The sequence below is a fragment of the Leopardus geoffroyi genome, chromosome A1 (genome assembly GCF_018350155.1).
Source record: "Leopardus geoffroyi isolate Oge1 chromosome A1, O.geoffroyi_Oge1_pat1.0, whole genome shotgun sequence".
Classification (NCBI taxonomy): Eukaryota; Metazoa; Chordata; class Mammalia; order Carnivora; family Felidae; genus Leopardus; species Leopardus geoffroyi.
In genome coordinates this window covers 169737096-169762152 of record NC_059326.1, presented here as the reverse complement: position 1 = coordinate 169762152, position 25057 = coordinate 169737096, and the positions used below count along the sequence as shown (strand labels likewise).

At 37.9% G+C, this 25057-nt stretch overlaps 1 protein-coding gene across 1 annotated transcript in view; it reads right to left on the bottom strand.

Annotated features, from left to right (window-relative positions):
- The window catches only part of MAN2A1 (mannosidase alpha class 2A member 1), a 167300-nt gene that overhangs the window by 21878 nt on the left and 120365 nt on the right, over positions 1-25057 (bottom strand). The window contains exons 16-19 of the mRNA XM_045500567.1: positions 22851-22965; positions 7372-7505; positions 4179-4320; positions 1541-1674 (exon numbers count right to left, since the gene is read on the bottom strand). Coding sequence (XP_045356523.1) covers positions 1541-1674; positions 4179-4320; positions 7372-7505; positions 22851-22965 — 525 coding nt within the window. The remainder of the gene's footprint in view (positions 1-1540; positions 1675-4178; positions 4321-7371; positions 7506-22850; positions 22966-25057) is intronic.

Sequence of the window (25057 nt, the reverse complement as noted above, 5' to 3'; positions counted from 1 at the left end):
GAGTCCCAAGAACTGGTATAAATCTTGACATCTAAAAATGGATATTAAAATTTTTTTCCTAAAAGATTCTACATACTGGAAGAATTCTTTGCTTTAATGAGCTGTTGCCATTTCATTCAATCAACTAGTGTTGTATTTATAGAATACGTACCACAGGCAAGAAGGCCCTGTGGGGCACATGAAAAGAAGTAGACAAGTCCCAAGAATCTAGCAGGGGGAGAGAACATGCATAGTATGACAAGGCAGTAAACAGTGGTTGGGACAGATGCAGTGGCACAGTGTGCAATTCCAGCTCGCTCATTTATGTATTTGTGTATTCATTCCTGCACCAAATAGTGACCGCTTCCTCTGCTAGGACAATCCTAGAAGCAGAGGGAGAGAGCCCCTACTCTCAGGGAAGTTATGGTCCAAAAGAGGAGAAGGACAATGATAAAATAATCACACATGTGCATGGAGGACAGCTGAATAGTCTGAGAAAGCACTGAAGAAGGTGATCTGGCCTGGTCCAGCAGAAGCAGTTGACCAAGAGAACTTTGATCTCAACTGCTACGAAGAGTTCCCTGGGCAGAGAATGAAATCACAAGTGCAAAGGTGCTGTAGGCACAGGGTGCATGGGGATTACTTAGGATCGAAAGAAAACCAGTGGGTTCAGAGTAGAAAAAGTGAGAGTCATGCTAGATGAAGCTGCGGGAACAGGCAGGGCCCACATCGTGATAGGCTCTTCATGCTACGGTAAGGATTTTGGCTTTTATAATGACAGCACTGAGAAGACATCAGCAGGGTTAAGCAGGGGGAAAGGGTGGGAGTAGATGGCTGATATCTAGAACAGAGAGCACTGTTAAATGGCTTTTCCTTCTGTGAAGTCCATGCAGTCATCTGCTGAAAAGAGTAGAAAAGATTTGAAATGGTCAGTGAAGAAACAAGGAGAGCAGAATAAGAAAAAAAGGGCCATGGAGAGGGCCAAATGAGGTGGGGAATCAGTATGTATGGAGGACCGTGATGATGACTTCTATGTCACCTTGAAGAAGCATACTATCATATTGGTTTATGTCCAACTGAGCTTCAGCTAGATTATTTAATGGAATGCTGGGGTTTTGTTCTGAGCATGAAAACTGAACAAGACAAACAAGTAAATCAATTTTCAACTGATGAGTCTAAGACTAGAATAGGTACACTAGGTTTTAAATAAATTTTATGAATCAAACTTAATCTCCTAAGTATACAACCACATTCTATCTTTAAATTCAACTCTTACTTTCTTTCAAAATAATTTCATAAAATTTCATCCAAACTGATTCCTTAACATAATTCTCTATCTACATAATAAGCAAAAATAAAAGAAAAAGACGACCTAAATGCAAATCTCACAGGATATGTGTAACTGAAGTTCTCTTTCTTGTCAGTAGAGACTAAGTCTATTACAAAGATATCTCAAAACTAGAAACCATAAATCATAAAACAGTGAAAAGTCAAAATTTCAAATTTTGGATGGCAAAGAACAATCAACATCAGAACATGTGAGTTATTTTTTTTTTCTTACCACATTCACAACACTTCTTTTTTCCAGTAGTATTCGAAATAAATTAGCTGTAATCTTGTTATCATGGACACCTTGTTCAAGGCCACGATTATCATCTTGCATGAGTCTTCGATCCATGATAACTTCAATCTGACCTAACAAACAAACAAAAAAACCAAACAAACTGGCCAGGGTTATTAAATACAAACATCCACTGAGGATCACATAAGTATAGGCAAGGTCCGACTTAAGTCGAGGAGACCGATCTCTACAACCCACAGTACCAAAGGCTTTCTCTCAAAGCAGCTAGTATAAATGCAAAAAAATATGATTGTATTTCTGTTCTTCATCAATGTCTAGTAAAATGTGAAAAGAAATTTAAAAATCAGACAGATCAAAAGTCAAGTGAAATTTAAAAAGAATTAATCTGAAGAGTAAATTATGGCCTCTAAAATTTTTAACGGCAGCATTTGGAATTTAAAAAATGTTTATGAGGTTCACAGAAAATATATATCCACAGAGAATATTAAGACAAATACAGATGCATAGAATCTAAAAAGGACTTGAAATACAATTTAACTTACTTGATAAGGTGGCAATTCTCTGATGAAATGCCAGAATTTGGAGACACCCACCATGTACCCCCTCCTTTCCTCCCTGGTATTACGTTCGTGGCATCAACTGTCCTCTCTCCTCTAGCTCAAAAAGGGGTCTTATTTGGTTCCTTCATTTGCTGTGAAATAATCCCACATCTCCTCTAGTTTAAGTTGTAAGATAATAGTTAGGTTATGAGTTGACAAACTAATATAAATCAATCAACCAATCAATCAAACCAAACCAAAACAACCCAAAAAGCTACCCAGAGCCATATTCATATGTTTATACTAAAAAAGCCCTAGTCATATACACTTAAAAAATATGTATATATATTCATCCATCCACTCATTCGTATTTGTTACAGTATTAAATGACTGTTCAGCATAAAAAAGCAATATGTAAGCTATTTTAAAAACTATTATTCTGACCTAGTCAAACCAACTCTGTTTAGTTTCTTTCTTCTGAGTTTAGGTATCTAGTACATAAAACCGCCAGTGATGGTCAGAATTCTTGTCATTACTACCTCCATATGTGTTGTAGGACACAACGATCTAGAACTTGCTCCTCAGGCAATGGGGCTATCTAGGGTTTGACCATTTCATACCCAAATTAGTACATCAATCTCCTGGAAATTTCTCTCTTCTCCCTGTCTCCAAATATTAGTCTACACAGTATGTGGCACTTAGTAAATCTCCTGGACTGTTCTCAAATTGTTTTTATGTATGCAGGCATTCAAACCCCAGGGTGCTGGGGGTCTCTAGCAGGAGCAGAGGAGCCTTATCTCTCAGCTTGTCTTTATCAGAAAAGTGGGATAACGGTTTAGTCCATGACTGTTCCAGTCCTAATGTCTAGTTCCCTACTGAAGAGCCCAACTTTGAGAACTTAAGGCAAGGTTTAAAATGGGTGGTTCAAGAGTCACAGCTGGCAAAAAGATGTTTTATATTTTGATTTTTAAACAAGCCAAGTCAACATTTACAGATTGGACAGCTTCACATAAAATCCCAGACTTCTGGGTTGTTCAAACACAGAAAAAATTGGCAACAAGGGGCCCCATTCCCCATGGAGATGATGGCCTGCCACCGAGCAGTGGCTGCCCCACTGTGCACGGAGAATGGTGGGCTCCAGTTTGCTGAAGCCCCATCGCTCCCCACTACATCCCTGATGGGAGGCCATTATTATTTTTATAAAGGTAGTAATGTCTTTATGGCATAATCTCATGATTCTGTGTAATGAAAGCCACAAAGAAAAAATTAGAAGTAGTATGTTTTTGTGTGTGCATGGACATATAGAATGTATGCATATGCATAATATAAAAAGTGGGTTTGTGACACAGGGTACACCAGGCACCCTCACTCCTTTATTATCTGCCTGGCTCCTAAGACATTTGTCTTAGCAAGTCTTAGTATGTAAGGAAGAGCAATTGACTACATGTAAAGGATAATTAAAAATATGTATTATAAGGGATATCAGCCTTCCAACAGAAGGTTTTATAAAAATTAATGTGTCTACTATCTATTTTTTCTTTCCATCTTGTCTCTTTTACAGAATCCTTAAAGTTGTATCTGTCACTTCTTAATCCCCATATCTGTATCATTACAACTCCCTTTCTTTCTTCTTTCAGGTGGTAGTGCCCTAGAAGGATGTGATTCAGGGAAGGACCTAGGTATGGACTATAACCTCCTGCCTTGGGCACTTAGGCAAACTTGGGAATTTCTAACTCTTCTCCCTGCCTCCTTTCCTCCTTAACTTCTGGAGTCTGAGTTTCCATAGCCATTCAATTATGACAATGACAGAGCCTTGTGCAAACAACGAGCTATCAGGAGAGATAAACTATCTTTAAGAAACAATGGTTTCATGGAGTTTCAAGTCCCTCATTCTTCATCAGAAGATTAAGGATATACATTATGTTATTTTCACAAAACCCAAAATTAACTAATATTCTTGTTCTCAAGAGAAGGTGGCTGGTGTCTGAAGATAATAATTAATACATATGACCAACAGAAAAATTATACACTTGGAACTGAAAAAAAAAAGAGCAAAAAAGAACCCCAACAATACGCACCACTTTTCAAACTTGAAACCCCTAAAGACTGAGCAGAAAGTAGGGTCAAGCGATGCTTGGCATCCTGGATATAGGCCATTGTTGTCATTGGGTAGACATTTGCTTGAAGAGGTAATTTGCTCATTGTCATTCTAGGCTGAATCTATAAGACCAAACAGTTCACTTTAAAAAAAAGAAATCAAGTGATATTTACATATGTGATTTAAAAAATTAGTACTGACTATGGATGAGTTTTCTTCCAAAGAGAAAAAAGTATAGCTTCCTTTCTTGTTCAAAGAAAGAACTAAATTAAAAATTAAAACTTCTTCAAAACAATATTAAAAAAAAAAAAATCACAAGGGTCTTAGAAAACAACCCTAAAGTGAGAAAGGTAGAACTTATCCTGGTTTTAAAAATAGGCATTCCTATTTAAATTCATAATAAAAATCTTTAACAAAAGTCTTCTAGCTTTCCAGTATTTGCATAAAACAAATTATAAAGGTATTAAGTATTCATTTCTCATCTAAATCTAACATACCGCTTTGGTAATGAATGCTAAGCATAATAGCTCTCTATCCCCTTTCAAGAAATATCTCTTAAAATTCTTGAATCAGTTTTAATAAATACCACAGATCCCCTCATCACATCCTCTAACATATTACATTAAAATAATCAAATTCATATTTATATTTAAAAACTATTCAGTGCTTACTCTTCCTGTTTCGTTTCAATGTAGATAGTTCTAAATTTCAATTTTTCTTGGTCTAGTATCTGAATGCATGAAATACATTATTTTATTTTTTGACTGAAAATGCACTAAGCCGGGTGGGGTCAAGGAGACTCACTCAAACCACACAGGGACTCAGTTATCAGGTGTATCTTATTCATACCATAAAAATGACATCTCTACTGTTAAACTCACGAAAGTCTGACATGACAATCGAGAAAAAAAGAAGTACAAAGTTAACATAATAGTTAACACATACTGAGTGCCAATTAACACCAGGCACACTACTGGGTATCTCACAAATAAGTTCTCTAATCTTTACAGACACCCTGTAGTGTGTCCTTCACTTACTGGTTGTACTGAATGGTGTCCCCCCAAACCCATGTCCATCCAGAACCTGGGAATGTGATTTTATTTTGCAATGAGATCTCTACAGATATAATCAAGTTATCCTGGATTAGGGTGGGCTCTAATCCAATGACTGGCGTCCTTCGAAGAGGGAAATTGGGACACAAAGGGACACATACAGAGATACAAAGAGAACATCATAGCTACTCTGTGACAGCAGAGGCTGAGATTGGAGGGATGTGTCTATAAACCAATGGTGCCCAGGATGGCCTGACGCCACCAGAAGCTAGAATAGTCACGGAGGCATACTTCCCCAGAGCCTTTGGAGGGAGTGTGGCCCTAAGGACACCTTGATTTTGGACTTGTGGTGTCTAGAACTGTGAGAGAGTAAATTCTTGTTGTTTTAATCCACCCAATTTGTGGTCATCTGTATCACAGGCCTAGGAAATTAATACACTTGTAGAGAAACAACTGTAAAAGTTGGGAGGAAAAAAAAAAAGGATAGCTTGAAAGAATTCTCCATTTCTCCTGTGTAATCCTGATCTTCACATTCAAATTAACTTGTATTCTCATAAAAAGGACATTTAAACTGTCAGAACTCTGGGGCTGTCACTCTCACTCCCTACCTGTGGGTCTAGATTTCTAGTTTTGCCCAAGTACAATTCTTTCTGAGGCCTAAAAAATGTTTTTGTTTTTTTTTTTTGAAGTCTGTTTTTTTAATAGGCCTATTTTAAAAGCAGAAATATTTAGATTATAAATTTAGAAATAATATTTTCCCATGTATTCAAATGCTTGATCCTTGAAAAGAAAATTCACATTTTTATTTACTTGTACTATTTTTTTTTTCATTCATGTAGACACCCACACATACAAATAATTGCTTCTGTAAGATTTTAAGAAAAGAGTTTCTTTTGTATACAAGGAAAATGAATCACCATAAAGTCGGGGATTCGTTTGAAAACCAAACAGCTGTGGTGGAATTAACATGTAAATTCAAAGTGTATAATGTAATTTTTATGCTTTGAAAAAGGTTTAAATTTAACCTTTGCAGGAAATTGTAGAAGAGAAAATTATCACAATCCCTTTCACTCATTCCAGTTGAAAATCAGACAAAGTAAAAGCATTTGTTGTGAAATTATTTCTATTCATAGCCAGAAATTTCTAAAACGCTAATGTCTCGAAAACATGCTAATGTTTTTAATAGTATTATTTCAAAGATACGTTGTCACACACATACACTCTGAATACAGAAATTTAGGTAACAATCAAAAGAGCCCAATTAAATTAGAGAGCTGACAATCTGAAAAGATTTTTAGTCAATTTTCTCATTACTACTTCAAACTATTTTGTGAACATTTCGATTAAATACATACCTACTCACATTTCTCAATAGATACATGTTTGTATTTGTGTGTCCATGTACACATATGCGTGTGTATTAAGGTGAACATATATACATTATTGATAAAAAGAGGGGAAGAGTTCTCATGAAATTTAAAAGAGCTCATTAATACATTATACATTTAAAAGTATATATGTATTTGGTGTGCCTGTATGGCTCAGTTGGTTAAGTGTCTGACTGTTGATTTTGACTCGGGTCATGATCTCACGGTTCATGAGTTTGAGCTCCGCGTCAGGCTCAGTGCTGACAGTGTGAAGCCTATTTGGGATTCTTTCTCTCCCTGCCACTCTCTCTCTCCTCTCTCTCGAAATAAATAAATAAACCTAAATTTTTTTTTAAAGTATATATGTAATAAGTTAAATATGCACAGACCATTTCCTTATGAGGAGAAAAATACACACTTCTTCAACCCCTGATTATGCTTCCTTTCTATTAGACAAATTTATATACATTTTGGCAACAAGGGAATTAACATGCAAATGGTCACCAAATCTTCCTTTGAGAAAATACACCCTTCCAATCAGATGTTCTACAAACCAATCCCTCAAATATTTGTTTTAACTTTGGAAATCTGATTGAATAAGGAACCTAGAGTACCTGTTAAAATTCAGTTTTATTTTGAAAATAATTTTTAAACTTAAGCATTTTTGAAGTACCCAAAATCAACTGGCCTATTACCATATATAAAAGTTACACACTAACACAGCCATTACTTACAGATTTTAAAGGAAAATTACCTGGTATCCATTCAGGTCAGTATAAAATCTGTTTTGGCTGTTGATGCTAGAAGAAATTCTCATTGCAATCTCACGGTTATGTTCTTTTCGGATGTCCACAATATTGGAAACTTCCACAGACTGTCCATCTATTCCTAAATTTAAAAGAATATGTACCTTAATAGAAGTTTATTGCTCCACTTCTCTTTTTGTAAAAAAAAAAAAAAACATTTTTAAGTTATACTTTGAGAAAGAGACAGAGAGAGAGAGAGAGAGAGAGAGCCAGCAGGGGTGAGGAAGAGAGAAAGGGAAAGAAACAGAACCCCAAGCAGGCTCTATGTTGTCAGCGTAGAGTCCAACACAGGGCTCAAACTCACAAAATGTGAGATTATGACCTGAGTCAAAGTCAAGAGGTAGATGTTTAACCAACTGAGTCACCAAGGTACCCTAATTGCTCTGCTTTTCTTAAATATGCTGTATAGAACTCCTTGCAAAGTTACACACTTTTTCCTCTTTTCTGTTCTTATTATCTTTACCATCTTTCATGCTAAATGTGTTGCCATTCACCTTTCCCCACCTCCCCCGCCTCTTTTTTTTTTTTTTTTTTTTTTTAATTGTCAGATGGTAGAAAACAATCACTCCGGGGCACATGTTAACTCAACAGAAGGACGAAGAGGCTGGGATGAGATAAATGCACATGAAATGTAACATGCAAATGATTCTCCAAAGAGTTCTGCAGGGGAAAGAGGACATTAAACGAGTAAAGGTCAGCTCTGCTACAGGCCAGTCCACCTGTCATCTGCACCGCCATTCCCCAACAGAGCCATGCAAGCCTTTTTCTTCACCATTCACCTTACACATTGGAAATCAGAAGCAGAAATTTACACTCTGTTGGTTCAAGAGACAGTCTATTATTGCCCATGATCTATAATCTAGGAAAAGAGACAAGAGATCCAAGGAGATGATTTATGGCTGAAAGTAATATTACCATATTAGTATTTGTGGAGTATAATCTGGAGAGCTCCCCAGAAGTTAAATCAATTTTAATTGAGTTTGGTATCTCTTAGGACCCCTTGTTATGGAGTGATTCATTTTGCCCTTTGCTATATAAAGCAGAGGACAGCTTGAAAAAGTCCCAGATGTATCAAGCATTTATTTTCTTGGATAAGCCTAAACTGTTCACTAATTTCTATCTGTCATGCTACCCTAACTATACCTACTTGCCCTTAGTGAAGCACTGGGTCTATTTTAGAGATGGAGAGGTGAGTTACAAAGAGATCCAACACTCTTCATACAGACTGAGTATGTAGAGGAGATACAGGATCTTCTAAGAAAGACAGCTATCAGGAAAGCAAGCAATCAAAAGAACAAAGGTTGGTCCTATCCTATTTCATACAGTGTAAGGTTTTTAAGGTACCAAGAATCCTGGACATTTACCTGCAGTTTTAATTATTCCCCACCACTGCCTACTCCTCACACACAATCTCCCATGGTGTGCTAATAACCAGTACACTCTTTAAACAAAGAGGGCTGTGTAAGGAGAAATGGCGCACAGAAGAAGGGAGCAAGGAGGATTTTTGCTGGGAGCCAAGAAGAATCCCCCGGGCTCAGTGAAGGTACAAGCAAACAGTTAAAGAAAGGAAGTTTGAATCTGTGGGATTTGTGGAAAAGAATGTAATCGCAGGCAGCCCAGGCACTAAAGGTTTATGTGAGAAGTACACTGGAAACTGGAAAACGTAAATAACAATACAGTGACAATACTGAATGGGCTGAAGTACCCCCACGCCCTGCCCCCATCAACAGAATTTTCAGAATTCTCATAGAAGTTCTTTTCTGGTAAATGTCACTCTTGCAACTCAACGACCTCAGTCACAGATGCTTTCAGCTCCTTACTCCATTCACAAGGCTGTGATGAACAGTAGGACCTCCATGAGTGGGGGAAGGAGGTAGCCTTTTCCCCTCCTGCCATAGTCTGAACCACTAACCTCTTCCCAGTTAGAAAGATACACGTATCTTTCCTTCCAAGAATTATGAGAAGAACCTGCCAATACAGCTAGCTGATCCAAACAGCTTCACTAGTATTGGGAAGTTAAAAGAAAAAAAAATCACATACATTGATGATAGAACTTCTCTGAGCCGAAATCAAGAGTCAGATGCCTAACTGACTGAGCCACCCAGATGCCCCGGAAATGTATTACTTTCTAAGCAAACTTTCCTTTTAGTAGGTTTACATTAAAGAACATTTTTCAAAACCAGTGAAATGTACATGGAATTTTAACAGATAAGCTTCTACAAATGAACCAAAGATGGCCAAAACACAAAATGCAACACAAGGGATGAAGTCCCCCATGCAGCATTGGGGAGAACACCAAAGGACAAGTAAACCCTAATCTACTGGAAGCACTCGTAGGGTTTTCAGCATTGCGTTATGCTTTCTCCTCTGTAGACTGATATTCTCTCAGGGGTCAACAGACTATATGAAATGAAAGAAAATCTTAACAAAGAAGAGTGTCATTAATTTCAAGTCATTTATCTCTGGAAAACATATATAAAAAACATGCTTCAAGAAAAAAAATTAATAATTTCATATTACCTCTAGCAATAATAAATTATGTCTGTTGAGAAAATCATCTTTCTCAAGCTCAGTATTATGCTCAGATCCTGTTGTGGCAACAACTGCTTAAAGATCCTTTAAAAGGAGCCTCGATGTCCATTCACACTTCAGCAAGACATTAATTTAAATTCTGCACCAGGACAGAATAAGATCAAACTTAATATACTTATTATGAATAAACCAAATAAATTTTGTAATGGTAATAAAAGCAAGGAGGTATCCCTGAGTTACCAACGAGAATGTATTACTTTTTAAAGAAGAATCTGTGTGAGAGAGATAACTTTTCCTATCCTGTGTCGAGAGCTCCCTAAGGTGTGCCATTCCCAAAGAAGCTCACGGGATTGAGGGGAGAACTCTCTGGAAGGCACAGGTATAAACCCAGTGGTTTCAGTGGTCTGCACAATCTTTGCAGTATGTGGCAGCAAAAGGTACTTTTACCAAAGTGGTTCCACCTGCGCATGAATGGCCAGGAATTTCTATGCCCCTCTGGGTTTTCTTCAATCCTGGGAATGAAAACAGCCCCTATTTAACAAGGGTAGTCCAAAGGGGTGGGGCTGGGGGATGCCATTCCCAGGTTTTGACAAAAAGAAGGAAGTACCTCCTTGCTGCTAACACCTTACACTCTGCCCCCTGGAAAGAGAGAATGGAGACTGTTTATCTTTCTTACCACAGGTAATGCCAGGTAAGAATAGAGCAAGTTGGGGCACCTGGTTGGCTCAGTCTGTTAAGCATCCTGCTTAGGCTCAGGTCATGATCTCATGGTTTGAGTTCGAGCCCAGCATCAGACTCACTGCTGTCAGCGCAGAGCCCACTTTGGATCCTCTGTCTCCCTCACTCTTTGCCCCTCCCCACACTTATGTGCACATACATTCTCTTTCTCTCTCTCAAAAACAATAAACAAACAAAAAGAATAGAGCAAGTCCACGGGCGGAAAGCTGTAGTAGAGAAGCCGAAAGAGTCTTTCAGGACCTTGAAGTTTTTTTTCTTTTTTCCCCCTCCCTAGTGCCTGTGACCTTCTTACAGATTGTTTTACACACCATCTTTGCATTCCAGGTGTTAACGACATCTTGGGAATGTAGTAGATGCAGAATCACCATTAAAGAGAATTTGTTAAGATGTGATAGGCAGTCCCTCATCATATAGAAATCAGCTGACATAAGAGGAAAGCAAACTATGCCATGGACAGAGTTTAGCCAGAAAGATAAGGGAATAAGTACTTTAATTTTGAGCAAACACAGGCATGTTACAATGTAAACTCCTGAAGCACAGAGACTATGTCTTCTTTATCTTTATGCTCCCAGGTACACAGTAAGTGTTGCTGAATGAAGGATAACAGCCATGTGCAAGAACCAGCCAACAATGACTGAATGCTTACTATGTACCATATACTTTACATGTGATAACTCATTCAATCCTGACCCTAAGCCTACTTGGAAATTCCTTGCTCCTGATTACAAGGTGGACAGAAGCGGCACTAAGCCTCTCAGCCACCATGTCTCACTGGCAAACTCACCACTGGACAAAGTTGAAGTTGCTTTGGGACCAGATTAGAGCAGCTTTGCTGTGACTCTAAGTAGAAAGGAGACCTCCAGATTATTTTTTAAGAAGGGGAGAGGGTACTGACCTGGGATCTGATATCCTGCAAGTGCCACCTAAGTAAAATAAATTAGTAACAGAGTAATTAATACAGGGGCGCCTGGGTGGCGCAGTTGGTTAAGCGTCCGACTTCAGCCAGGTCACGATCTCGCGGTCCGTGAGTTCGAGCCCCGCGTCGGGCTCTGGGCTGATGGCTCAGAGCCTGGAGCCTGCTTCCGATTCTGTGTCTCCCTATCTCTCTGCCCCTCCCCCGTTCATGCTCTGTCTCTCTCTGTCTCAAAAATAAATAAACGTTAAAAAAAAAAAATTAAAGGGGCGCCTGGGTGGCGCAGTCAGTTAAGCGTCCGACTTCAGCCAGGTCACGATCTCGCGGTCCGTGAGTTCGAGTCCCGCGTCGGGCTCTGGGCTGATGGCTCAGAGCCTGGAGCCTGTTTCCGATTCTGTGTCTCCCTCTCTCTCTGCCCCTCCCCCGTTCATGCTCTGTCTCTCTCTGTCCCAAAAATAAATAAACGTTGAAAAAAAAATTAAGAGAATAATTAATACAAATAAAATAAAAAATAATGAAAATAGGGTGACAGGCTTGCCAGAATATAAAACTTCTTTAAAACCATCTAAAATCTTTTGTTAAATGTCATAGTCACTTTAGAGGCCAATAAAGTAACACATATTAATTAAAGACACTATGATCTCACTTATCTACCTAAGATAACACTAACGACAAGCCCAAGTGCATTCACTGTGCACTGCTGCCAATGGCAAAATCCTCGGAAAATACGCTGTATGTTCATCAACAGGCAAATGAATAACAAAACCGGAACAATCATGTTAGGGAATGCTCTGTAGCGAACGGAAAGAATGAGGTGGCTCTCTGCCCTAGTATAGAAAGATCTGATGCGGAAGGTGAATGCTGCACTTGTACACTGCGATGAACTTCATGCTAAGAACAGACACAGTATTATCTTTCTACAGGTGGGCAAATGTATGTGTGTGTGCTTGTATGCATGCATATGAGAGAGAGAGGCAGAGAGCGTGTGCACATGCACAGGTATCTGGATTACCTCTCTTGAGTAGAGGATACAGGCCACACAAGATTCCAGAAATATTTCACCTGATACACTATAATGTGTGAAATTTTTGTGAAAAGAGTACGCGTATACGTTACTTGTATACATAGAATTTTAAGCATTTTTATTTGTTTTAAATGTTTATTTATTTTTGAGAGACACATATAAAATAAAAATAATACAAAATAATAGAGATAGAGGACAAGCAGGGGAGGGGCAGAGAAAGAGGGAGATACAGAATCCAAAGCAGGTTGCAGGCTCCAAGCCAGCACAGAGCAAGACTTGGGGCTTGAACTCATGAACTATGAGATCATGACCTGAGCCAAAATCAGACGCTTAACCGACTAAGTCACCCAGGTGCCCCTTAAGCATTTTTAAAAGATGATTATTTTCTAAGAAGGGAGGGAAAAAGATGAAACTGAGTAGGCAAGGGGTCAAAGTAGGGAGGCATCACCTTTTGATTTTGTTGCTAAGCACCAGTCTTAACAAAACTGAGAAGGGTACTCCTTCCTGTGTGGATAGAAACACTGAAAGGCACCTCTGACACATCCTTTGTGGGTGAAAGAGGTAGAAGGAAATGTCGTGGGGGTGGGAGGTGGAGGGGGTAAGTGGCTGAGAAATGCAGATGGTGAGCCTGGGGCCGTGGCACCAGCAGCTGATGGCCTTTGGAGAATTCTAGGCCTAATTGTCTCACACAGTTTCCTCTCTTCACCATCAGATCAGTACAAAACCTATCTGGACAGGTGAAATTAACGTTGACCTGCAAAACGTCGGAGTTGGTCCAATCCTCTCCACCAACCCAATCACCTTATTCTAGCAGTTTTGAAATGGAAAGTGTACCTTTCCAAGGCGTATACCTTAGAAATCGGACATCACTCACCATACTCCAGTGGTTATAGGAGTAGAAGGGAGCAGCCTGGGAGAAAGGGCAAAACAGAACCTGTCTCACACTTGGCAAGAATTCGGTATCTTCTTAGTGATGCTGAATGTGTGATTAGGACAAGTCCTTACAACAAGATGGAATAATAATGACCCACACCCATCTAAGAAAATGAAAAGTAAAGATGAGAACCCAGGAGAGGTATTTAACTGAGTTAGACATAGATATGAAATCATACAAAGTAAATCCTCAAAAAACGCATCTACGTTTCAAAGAAGGTCGTCAGTGAGTATCCTTAAAATATAGGTTCTTGGGCACAAATGCAACCTTGTTATCAAATTGCTGCCCTCATTCCTTTTTCTTGAATCCGTGTCTGAGCAGAGGGGGTGACTGAGTTGTCACTTCATAGCCGAAGTAGGACAATGGTAACAATAATGACAGCTAACAAAAAAAGCTGCCATGAAAAACCAGGGCGTATTTCCCCTCCAATTTTGGGATTATTTAGTATCTTTTTTGCTATATTTAAATCATCAAAAATATAAAAATACTTTTCCCATTATGTATTTACTTTTGTGACATTGTTTTTGTGAACTTATCCAACTTAACCAGGAGTTGACACTCATGGTTATTAACACACACTGCTTAGTTCAAAACATAAACTTTAATGACAAGTCTTGCAACAATGATAAATTCAGTAGGTCAATATGGAGATGCTGTTTTCTAAAAAGTAAATATTATCATTTTTAAAAACCGTACTCACATTTGAAAGTACCAAGAATAAAAATGGTAATAACTCCCACAACTGGATGACCTTTTTCTCCATGTTGACTTATTCAACTTACCAGCCATTGTGAGATCTAATTTATCCTCTGAGGTACTTGCTGATTTCCAGGTCTGTAAATGTTCACATTGATTATTTCTCCACAAGTGAAAATTTTAACATCTGCTTTCATGAATATAAATTTGAGTAAATTCCATTCCAAGTCTTGAATTTAAGAAAATGGTGATGCACTACTTTGTTTTATTTCTAAAGCACTATATAAATAACTATTACTACTATTTATTGATCAACTTACGCGCTTGGCACTAGTCTACATATTTTATGCTTTTCATTGCCGGAATTCTCACAATGACACAAAAGTAAATGTATAACAGGAAAGGTATATAGCATTTTGATTCCATGGATTGCAAATTTTGGTTAAAAATGACACCAGTTAACTACAATATACTTGAAGACCTAATGACAGAAAGAATACACAATAAAACTGGAAGCTTTTTTTTTTTTTTCCCCTAACACACACTGATGTTAAGAAATGACAGATTTTTTTTTTTTGAAGCTCTGTCTTGGAGGGAACACAACATCTACATCAGTAACATTTTTTAAAATCCCAAACAGGCAAGCTCTAACTAAAGCCCTTCCATAGGAGGTGAATAAAACAGCTCACAACACTGAAGCTTTCCTATTCCGTTCCCCATGATCCACACTTGGCCTGGTCTAGGACAAGTGAGGGAAGAATGCTGGAATAATCACAATGATCCGTTTGAATATCCTCCACACTGACAGCCACTCTGAACTTGCCTACTTCCTGTTCTCCTTGACTTGCTCCTTTCCAAGGCTCCATTAGGCAGGAAGCCTAGATTCTGTACACTCTCATTTCTCAAGCTGATCTTGCCATTGAGGCAAGAGGTTCTTCCTTGTTTTTGTTTTTGTCTTTAAAACTACATTTTCACCATCCCTTCTCCCAACTTACCAAAGAAGAAGCAATAGCATAGCTCTCACTCATCCTAACTCCAGTGGGCACTGGACAGAGACAACGTGAAATACTGGTGTCTGGTTGAACTTCAATGGCTGAGTAACAAATATTTTTCCAAAACATGTGACTTTCAATTGTTTGCTTTCAACAAAATTGAAGGGGTATCTAATCAAGTTGCCAGGCAGATCATTAAAAATAATCAACTGAAACTTATGTTTGACATAGACCACTCTGTGATTTATGGAATCTAACTCATAAAGAGTTCAAAGGACTGGATGGCATTCCTATAATAAGATTCCTTCTATTGCCACCTACTTATTTATGGTAGTAACATCATTCCTTTGCTCTACACTTATAAAAATAAAAATTAGTAAAAAAAATCGATGCTGAAACCTATCTCATTCTGGCAATATGTAACATTCACCAATGGACACATGAATATATGGGGATACAAAATGTATAATTTATCTCAAGGAAAGGCTTCTGTTAAAGTTTATGAAATAAATGACAAAATTGGTAATATATAGAGATTGTTTTTGATCAACTGTATACTATTAATAATTTTTACAACTCAATGCACATATTTAATACTTTTAGGATAACGGAAATTTTAAATTTAAATATATAGACACATATATACATACATATTTCTTTTATAAGAGTAATGAAAGGTTAACCAATAACAAGACTCAAGCATAAGAATATTCCTTTAAGCTAAAATTCTGTGAGGAATTAGAATAGAAATATGAGTTCAAGGAGAAAATAAGGATGTGAAATTTGACTTTAAAAGATGGTCTTGGGGAGCCTGGGTGGCTCCATTGGTTAAGTCTTGATTTCAGCTCAGGCCATGATCTCATCATCATTAAATCAAGCCTCATGTAGGGCTCTGTGCTGAGGATAGAGCCTGCTTAAGATTCTCTCTCTCTCTCTCTCTCTCTCTCTCTCTCACTCTTTCTCTTTCCCCTGCTTGTGCTCTCTCTCTCTCTCTCTCTCTCTCTCTGTCTCTCTCTCAAATAAAAAACTTAAAAAAAAAGATCTTATTCAGGCCTTTCTAAAAATGCATGATTTGGTATCAAATTGCTACTCACTGGATATGTTTATTTTTAAATGTCAATATTGATTATATTCCAGGAAAAACATCCTTTGCAATTTTTTAAATGTATAAAGAAAAACTAGATATCAGCTTAAATATATGTAATACAGAGATTTTCAAAAAAAAAATTTTTAATGTTTATTTTTTTGAGACAGAGAGAGACAGAGTATGAATGGGGGAGGAGCAGAGAGAGAGGGAGACACAGAATCTGAAGCAGGCTTCAGGCTCTGAGCTGTCAACACAGAGCCGGACGTGGGGCTTGAACCCACGAACAATGAGATCATGATCTGAGCCAAAGTCAGGTGCTTAACCTACTGAGCCACCCAGGTACCCCAAGATTTTCAAGTTCTTACAGGAACAAGGGTGTCTGATTGAAACAACCCCACCTCACACTTTGTAATGTTCTTTTACTCCCTTCTGCCTATTTAAGTGACATTTCTCCAAGATCTGGCATCTCAACAACTCGCTTTCTTTATCAATTCTTCCCCAACACCCCCAACCCTCAATGGCTACTCTCTATTGTAACACTTACGCCTTAACTCATCTGGCCTGCACATCCTCTTCAGGAGATATAATACTTAGTAGGTGCCAGGCTTTCTGTATATTAACTCAGTTAATCCTCCAACACTCCTATGAGGTAGACTCTATTATTGCTACCATTTTCAAGATGCCAAAACCAAGGACTGTAAAAACCTGCACAAGGTCAAACAGCTGGTAAGCAGCAGAACTGGGATGGGAGCTAGAAATGACACACAGGTGTGTTGACTCTGGAGTCTGAGCTCTTAACCATCATACCTCTCCTACGTTTCCCATCGCCACACCCTTGATCTGAGTTTAGTACCACACATATTTGTGGGGGATGATGCTTCCCTGCTAAGAAGCTATGGCTTCAACACAGCAGCTGCTGTCAAACAGCCCCCAAGATAACCTCTGAGTTCTGAATTTGTGTAACGAGAATGTGCTTATAGTCCCTTAAAATAACCTTCTCTTTCATGCCTGTAGGGAATAATCAGATTCGACACATAGCTACTTATTTCAATTTTTAAAAGTTCCAATTAACAGAAAAAAAATCTTTAGCAGTCAATTGCACATTATGGTATTCCAGAAATGTTTTAATTACCTAAGTCTGCCTAGCCATAACTTACTTAATGCTTTTTACTCTTAAATCAAACTAAATATGGAACATAGTCCTGGGGAAAAAAATATGAGAGATTGATTGCAAACCATTTTAATATCTTCATGAATCTTTTTATGGAAATAAAAACAACTTCAGTGAAGCTCTGAGACCTTGTTTACAAGTAGGAGGACTCCAGGGATAGGAGGCCCAGATTCAAACATCCTTAGAAGATGAATTTAGGAGCAGGGAGTTATGAACAAGAGAGACTTTATGTGATACCAAGTTTTGTGAAGACTCCTTAATAGTTACACCTACTTGACCATGTCGTCTTTCTATAATTTAAGAAATTGAGTGCATGAGAAATTAAAGGACAAACTCAAGGTCACTCTAGTTGGCTTAAAGGTACAAGTAAAGATTCAGATCTCTAATTCCCAAGGTGATTCTCTTATGTGTTTAACTAGATGAAGTTCACTTTGACTCTCTAAAAGTCAAGGGTCATGTTATGACTCCATTTCGGCTATATATTCAAAACAGAAAAACTAAGCAACCTCTTTGTGATTGCTAAATGTGCCCAGGCAAGGAAATTATTCAGTCATTTCAGCCAAAGGAAAGTCTTTTCTTCCATACTTCTTGATGGCAGTTCATTACATTTTACCTCCAGGCTACTTGCTTTCTTTTAGTAAGATCCATTACATATAGTACTTTTATAATATGTTGGTGGAAAATAGGCCAGAGTATTGCATTTATGATATTTCTCCTAAGGGTTGAAACATGGTTTATACACATACTCACTCACTCACAAACACCTACCTAGGAGAACGTAGTCCCTGGGGGGGAAAGCTTGGAGGTATATATTGTAACAGATCTGGAACCTCAACGTTGTGCTAGTGAAAATGTACATGACACATTGGTAACCCATAGCAACCTAATTCTTCAAAGTAGCTGTTGATGTCAGAAAACTAGGGCACCAAAGTCTAATAATTACAGCTCTGAAGACAAATGAAGCCACAGCTAGCAAATGTCACTTATTGATCATTATGCCACCGCAAGGTGTGTGCTTATTGTGATGGCACAATATCAAATATAACATGAGGGGATACAGGGACTTCAGCTTGTATCACATTCTATCTTCCAATTCAAGATTAACAAAAAAAGCTAAAGTAGTCTATTTAGTAACACTTAAAGTTTCAATTGAATGGAAGATGATTACAGTACAAGAAAAATTAATCCTCACTTCTCCCACATTTTCCTCCAGAAAAATGTTATTTTCTACCAACTAAATAATCTTTGGGGAAAAATAAAAAAAGGCTCCAAAAGGGCATTTCATTAAATTATGGGTGCTACCAAATGGATTTCTTACTTAACCTGATAAAAGGTAAAGCATTATGTTTCATCAGCAATCTCTCAAATCTCTCTGATCTTGTAGAGCTTTTAACGCTAGTGAGCACAAGATTTCCTCTAATTGATTATTTCTTGAACCTTTTTGAATGTAATGTCTGAACAATAATGAAAAGAAACACACCGTGTTTTTCGATAGTTTAAATGATGTTAAGAGAGAACTTTAAGCTGCACTGTACCTCCTACCATTTTCAGAACCTGGAGAGAACGCAAATAGAGAAATTAAAACTTAAATATAAAACCAAGAAAAGAAACAAAGTTGGTTGAACCCATGCCTCCCAACTCAGTTTGTTGTGAAATCAGTAATGACCACATGGTTTTTATAATTTGGAAAGTGCTGTTTGATTTATTCCTCATTTTGTTTTCTCTTAAAGCTTAATTTGGGCCAAAAGTTACTTTGAGGAGAAAAGGGTCAAAGAGCAACTAAAACAGAGATTGAGGAATTTAAGGATATTTTATCAGGATTGCATTACTTTAGTTTTTTAAAAGAACATTTCAAATAAACCAAATTTGAAGGATTTAATACAAATAGACATTCAATAAAGATAGATAATTCATAATATCAACTCTTTGTTTCTTTACACTTATTGCTGAGAATAAAATCTTCTGCATAATTAATGGTTTAGTAACCTAACACAATTATAGTATCTAATCATAAAATATTAATAGTTTCTCTCCCCCAAACCCCATTTTTTTTTTCTGGCTCATAAATTTGGTACTAACAACAAACAGGCTCTATTCATTAATACTCATCCAAATAAACTACATCTGGTCAGTTTAATGGGGGCAAAATTAGCATATATCCAAAGATAGATTAATAAGTTAAACTTGAAAGTAGGTATTTTTGTTATTTTAAGAAATATTAAACAAAAGCTGATCTACAAAAGCATGGAAATTGGCTGACGTTTTCTTTGCACGTATTTTGATCAATCACCCAGGTGCTGTGAGGCCAAAGTTCAAAACACCAAAGAACTTTCAAGTATTTCTTAGTATTGCTGCTTTGGTGTGGCATTACCAGACCCCTTTCAGGCACTTTGAACTCCCTGAGATCCAAACACCCTGAAGACTTCACATCTCTTCCTTAGGTTTCGATTAGTGATTTAATTAAAACCCAATGAGCCAGGATGCCAACAACCCGACCCTTCACACAAAGGACAGACGACGTGGGTCAAGAAGGCCACTGAAAAAAGGCTCTCTCCACACCTAGGCTTATTTTTTTTCCAAGAAGGAGATTTGTTGAGAGAGGCTGAGATACGGACATTAGAAGGATGTATATTTTGGATGAAAGCCTTTCAGGTGAGCTGGTATCTTCATCTCCCACCAAGTACTTTCATGTTGGGAAAAAAAAAAAAAATAAATGCTCTGGGCTTGAGAGAGCAAAAAGAAAGATTGCTATGTCACTTCGAATAGTTACATACGCTGGTTTCAGGTTCAATCCAGGCAAGAACAGTAAAACTCATCTGGAAAAGCACTCTAAGTTAACTTCACATTATACCTAACGTATTTATCTGTCATTTCCCACAAACTTCTGAAGCTTTCTGCTCTCAAGCTACAAAACTCTAATACAAATGCTTCAGCCTGTTTATTCCACCCACTGTCACATCCAGAGGCAATCTGAGGTCTGTGTTCTTCTTTTTTTATTATTATTATTTTTTGTTATGTTAATATTCCAAGTGCCCAGTTGAGAAAAACTTCTGTTTCTTAACTGACTAATCAGAGAGCCGGCACTGTCACCTTGGAGGGCTGGGAATCAGCTAAATCTTGGTGGTTCCTGGTTCTGCTAAGGGGCTATGAATCAGCCGCCACTGGGCATTTTGGACTACTCAGGAGGGGAGAAAGGAAGAGGAGAAAAGAAAGGGATTTAGGGTCTGATAAATACATGTTTGTTGGAATGAGTAAACAGACAAGTCAGAGCCTATTAATTTCCAAATCAACCACTGGGATATGATGGCAAACTAAGCTTATGGTCTCAGTAGCCAAAGAGGGCCCTTTAATTTACAGAAACCATCCTCTGTGATGAGATCTAGATCCCCTGGACAACCTGCAAAAACTGTGAAGCTGCAGTGACGGTGACTGACTCAATTAAAGAAAAGCAAAAGCAATTAGGCAAATATACTTGATTGAGAAGTTGGAATTCTCTGGTGAGCTGCTTCAGCATTAACTCTGAGACATAGCTATCCCTAAGTATTAACTGATGAAAACCAATGCTGAACCACACTTGATAAACAGGTCTGTGCCACAGTGGGTGCCATGTTGTACTCAAGGAAGACATTTTCCATTAAAAGCAACAGCTGTAAGCAAATCTAAAAGCAGATAAGCAGATCTTCTGTGTGATGATGCCATTTTCACCCATACAATGACACCTTTGGTCATAGCTGAAAGTGTAATTTTAGAGCTCTCAGAGATGTTGAACAATAGCTTATGCAAGAGTAGAGTTGCCCTTGGGGCACCTGGTGGCTCAGTTGGTTAAGCCTCTGACTTCAGCTCGGTCATGATCTCATGGTTTGTCGGTTCAAGCCCTGTGTCAGGCTCTGTGCTGACAGTTGGAGCCTGGAGCCTGCTTCAGATTCTGTGTCTCCCTCTCCACCTCTCCCCTGCTCATGCGCATTCTCTCTCTTTCTCTCAAAAATAAATAAGAATTAAAAAAAATTGTTTTTAAGAGTAGAAAGGGATGGGGCAAAAAGACTGTGACTTACTAGAGAGCTGAGAAAACTCAATAAAAGATTACTTCAGAACTATGAACTTTCTTACAGGTAGCAAAGCGAACATTCCCTGAACAAAGTACCCTTTGCTTCCCCACATTACCTAAAAAGTAAACAGTGCGTGTCCATATATTTTATCATTAGCTTTAAAATGCTTTATTATTTACTGGTATAAAGACTCAGGGAGGGGTGCCTGGGCAGCTCAGTTGGTTAAGCATCTGACTTCTTCTGCTCAGGTCATGATCTCACTGTTCCTGAGTTTGAGCCCCACGTCAGGCTCTGGGCTGACAGCTCAGAGCCTGGAGCCTGCTTCAGATTCTGTGTCTCCTCTCTCTCTGCCTGTCCTCCGCTCACACTCTCTTTCTCAAAAAATATAAATAAACATTAAAAAAAAAAAGATTCAGGGAAACAATTTTTCCTTTCCTAACTTTTTCAGCATAGCTAATAGCAAAGAAACACCTAAAGTGGCATTTTTATGAGGTCCTTTTCTAAGACAGTTGATACCATGGTTAGTGGTCTGGTTATTAGGATTACATTTGTGGTTAGAAAAGTACTCCATTCTAAAACTGGTGAATTCAACATCAACCAACATAAATGTGCAGCTCTTATTGAGGTTATCTGGGAATCATAGCTACACCCAAATGCTAGGGAAGGACCAGTCCGATGCCCGTGGTTAAGTCCCTAAAAGGATTAGAAGCCCACTTACTATTGCTTGGTTGATAAAGATGCTATTCAGTACTGTCCTAAAAGCAATAAACAATCGCCTGATTTTATACTCTACCAGCTAAAGAGTTGTGAATAAAAAGAACTAGTAATGAACACTTTTCTTAAAAGAAAGTTAAATTCCAGTAATACTTGCTATTGCAATACCTTCCATATTTAAGGCAGGCCATATGTGGGGTGTGTGTGTATGTCAGAGGCAGTCAGTGATCCACTAACTGAAAGCCATATTTGATATAATTTCCATTTTGTAAAATAAAATAAAAATAACATTTTTTAGATCTTAGAAATAAAGTTTCCAATTAATGAACTCATGGCTGGGACACATATTATGATAGAAAAGATACACAGGAAAAAAGAATATGTAGATGCAGAGAGTTAAAAGATTTACCATTTTTGATTATCAAAGGGAAGTGTTATATTTTTAAAAAACACAATAAGAATGATGGCAAATTTAGAAAGATTATATCTTCAGAAACCACTTGCTAATTGATTAAAAACGACAAACAAAACTCAAGAACCAGTATACATGTTTCACAATTGTGCTTCTCTGTTTTCTTACCCTGTATGTTGTACAGTCGGACTGTATGGGTAACACGTTCAAAAAAGCAAGTCACGTCCGAATAAAACCTTCCATGTTGCACTCTGACAAAGGGTAGTGTTGTGTAAACATAAGGCTGAGGAGGAAATGACATTTTTAAGAAAAAATTTTGGCTTTTAACTTTTCGAAGAAATGTTTATTATAATTTCCAAAATGGCAAATACTTAACACCTGATAATCTGCAATTTCGAGTGAAAACCAAACCTTACAAGGTATCAGAATATGCACAAACTGGGGCGCCTGGGTGGCGCAGTCGGTTGAGCGTCCGACTTCAGCCAGGTCACGATCTCGCGGTCTGGGAGTTCGAGCCCCGCGTCAGGCTCTGGGCTGATGGCTCAGAGCCTGGAGCCTGTTTCCGATTCTGTGTCTCCCTCTCTCTCTGCCCCTCCCCCGTTCATGCTCTGTCTCTCTCTGTCCCAAAAATAAACGTTGAAAAAAAAAAAAAAAAAATTAAAAAAAAAAAAAAAAAAAAAAAAGAATATGCACAAACTATAAAACTTTACTGTAAGGTTTTTCCTTACATAAAAAGTACTAAAAACAGAAAATAATAAAAATGTTTACAACCTGATTGGCCTAGATAATCTACAAACATTCCCTCCCAGCTATAAAAATTTCTAATTAAAATCCTTCTATATTGTCCATTGGTGATTTATTAGAAATACCACTCATTCTACAGCACTGACATTTTCCCAGGCAAACATTTATTAGAACCATGGCCCCTAATGTTCAGGGGTCAGGACAGGTGGTAAGGATGGCCACAGGGAGTCATCTAAGCAAACAGAAAGCAGGATTCACAAACACCATGTAATCACAGTTAGGTTTACTACTCTATAAAACATACTGCCCTTTCACTAGGAAAAGCTAGCAGAATATAACACAAATTTACAAACTTGAAAAAACTACGGCAACTACTGGTTTAGTTTTCATTATTTAGAATCTAGTGTCAAGAAAAAACTGGGAATAAAACAAGTAACTTCGGTGACATAGGAACAAATGGAAAGCATTTATAAAGAATTCTAATTTCTTGAGCACTACAGGCTATACAAGCTCAACAAGGTCATGAAGAGTGAGGCTTACAATATGAGCTACCTAAGCAGCATCAGATTTTCAGGACAGTGCAATGTACCTCTCTGGCTACAGAAAAATATTTTGAAATTAATACAATGCTTTAGCATTCACAAAGTTCTTGGACCTAATTTTCCCATATACCTAGAAAGTAATGGAAGCAGAGGAAACCTGGCACGGGGATTTCTGGCTCCTGCCTTTTTCTGATGCACCCTGCTGCCTCCTTGCTGGTGTTCTTTTATTTTCTCTTTGTAAACATACAATAATTCCCTTGGTCTTTTTATTTAATATTAGAGCTATTTAAAGAGAGAATAATTTTAAATAAATTAGTCCCTATTGGCCATATATAATATTCTGTAAGTACAGCTACTTTCCTTTCTTAAGCATGAGAACAGTCAATAAAAACAAAATTCCTGTCCAATGACAAAAGCTGTCAAGAGAAAACACACTGACACAGCTTCTACTTAGGCTCCACTGCCCATCCTGGAACAGCTACTATGAGCTATGGTTTACCTTTAATTCCTCACTGATTTAAAAAAAAATCAAAACAAACAACAACAAACAACTAGAATCCTTCAGGTTGCCAGTGCTACCCTATAAAACCTATTATTTGATGTTGGTTAGCAGGCTCTTCTAAACTGTAGGAAAACAAACAAAAATAAATTAAAATAAATAAATTGTACAACAATTTTTGCGGGAGATAGGTCTCTAGACAACAAAATATGGAGAATCTTTAACTTATCATGAAGTGGAGAAAACCTGTAGAAGTAGAAAAGCAAAAAACAGACAAAAAAAGATGCTGTAAAGAAAAAAACATACAGGACTACCCCAAAATTAAAAAAACTATAACAACACAAAATAATTAAGTTCAATGACACACTGATGGAAAATTTTGCAATAAATAGGAAAAAGGATTAACTTTTACCATATATAAAGGCGCTTACATAGTGCCTGAGTGGCTCAGTTGGTTAAGCACCTGACTCTTGGTCTCGGCTCAGGTCATGATCTCACGGTTCGTGAGTTCGAGCCCCACATCAGGCTCTGCACTGACGGCATGGAGCCTGTTTGGGATTTTCTCTCTCTCTCCCTCTCTCTCTGTCCCT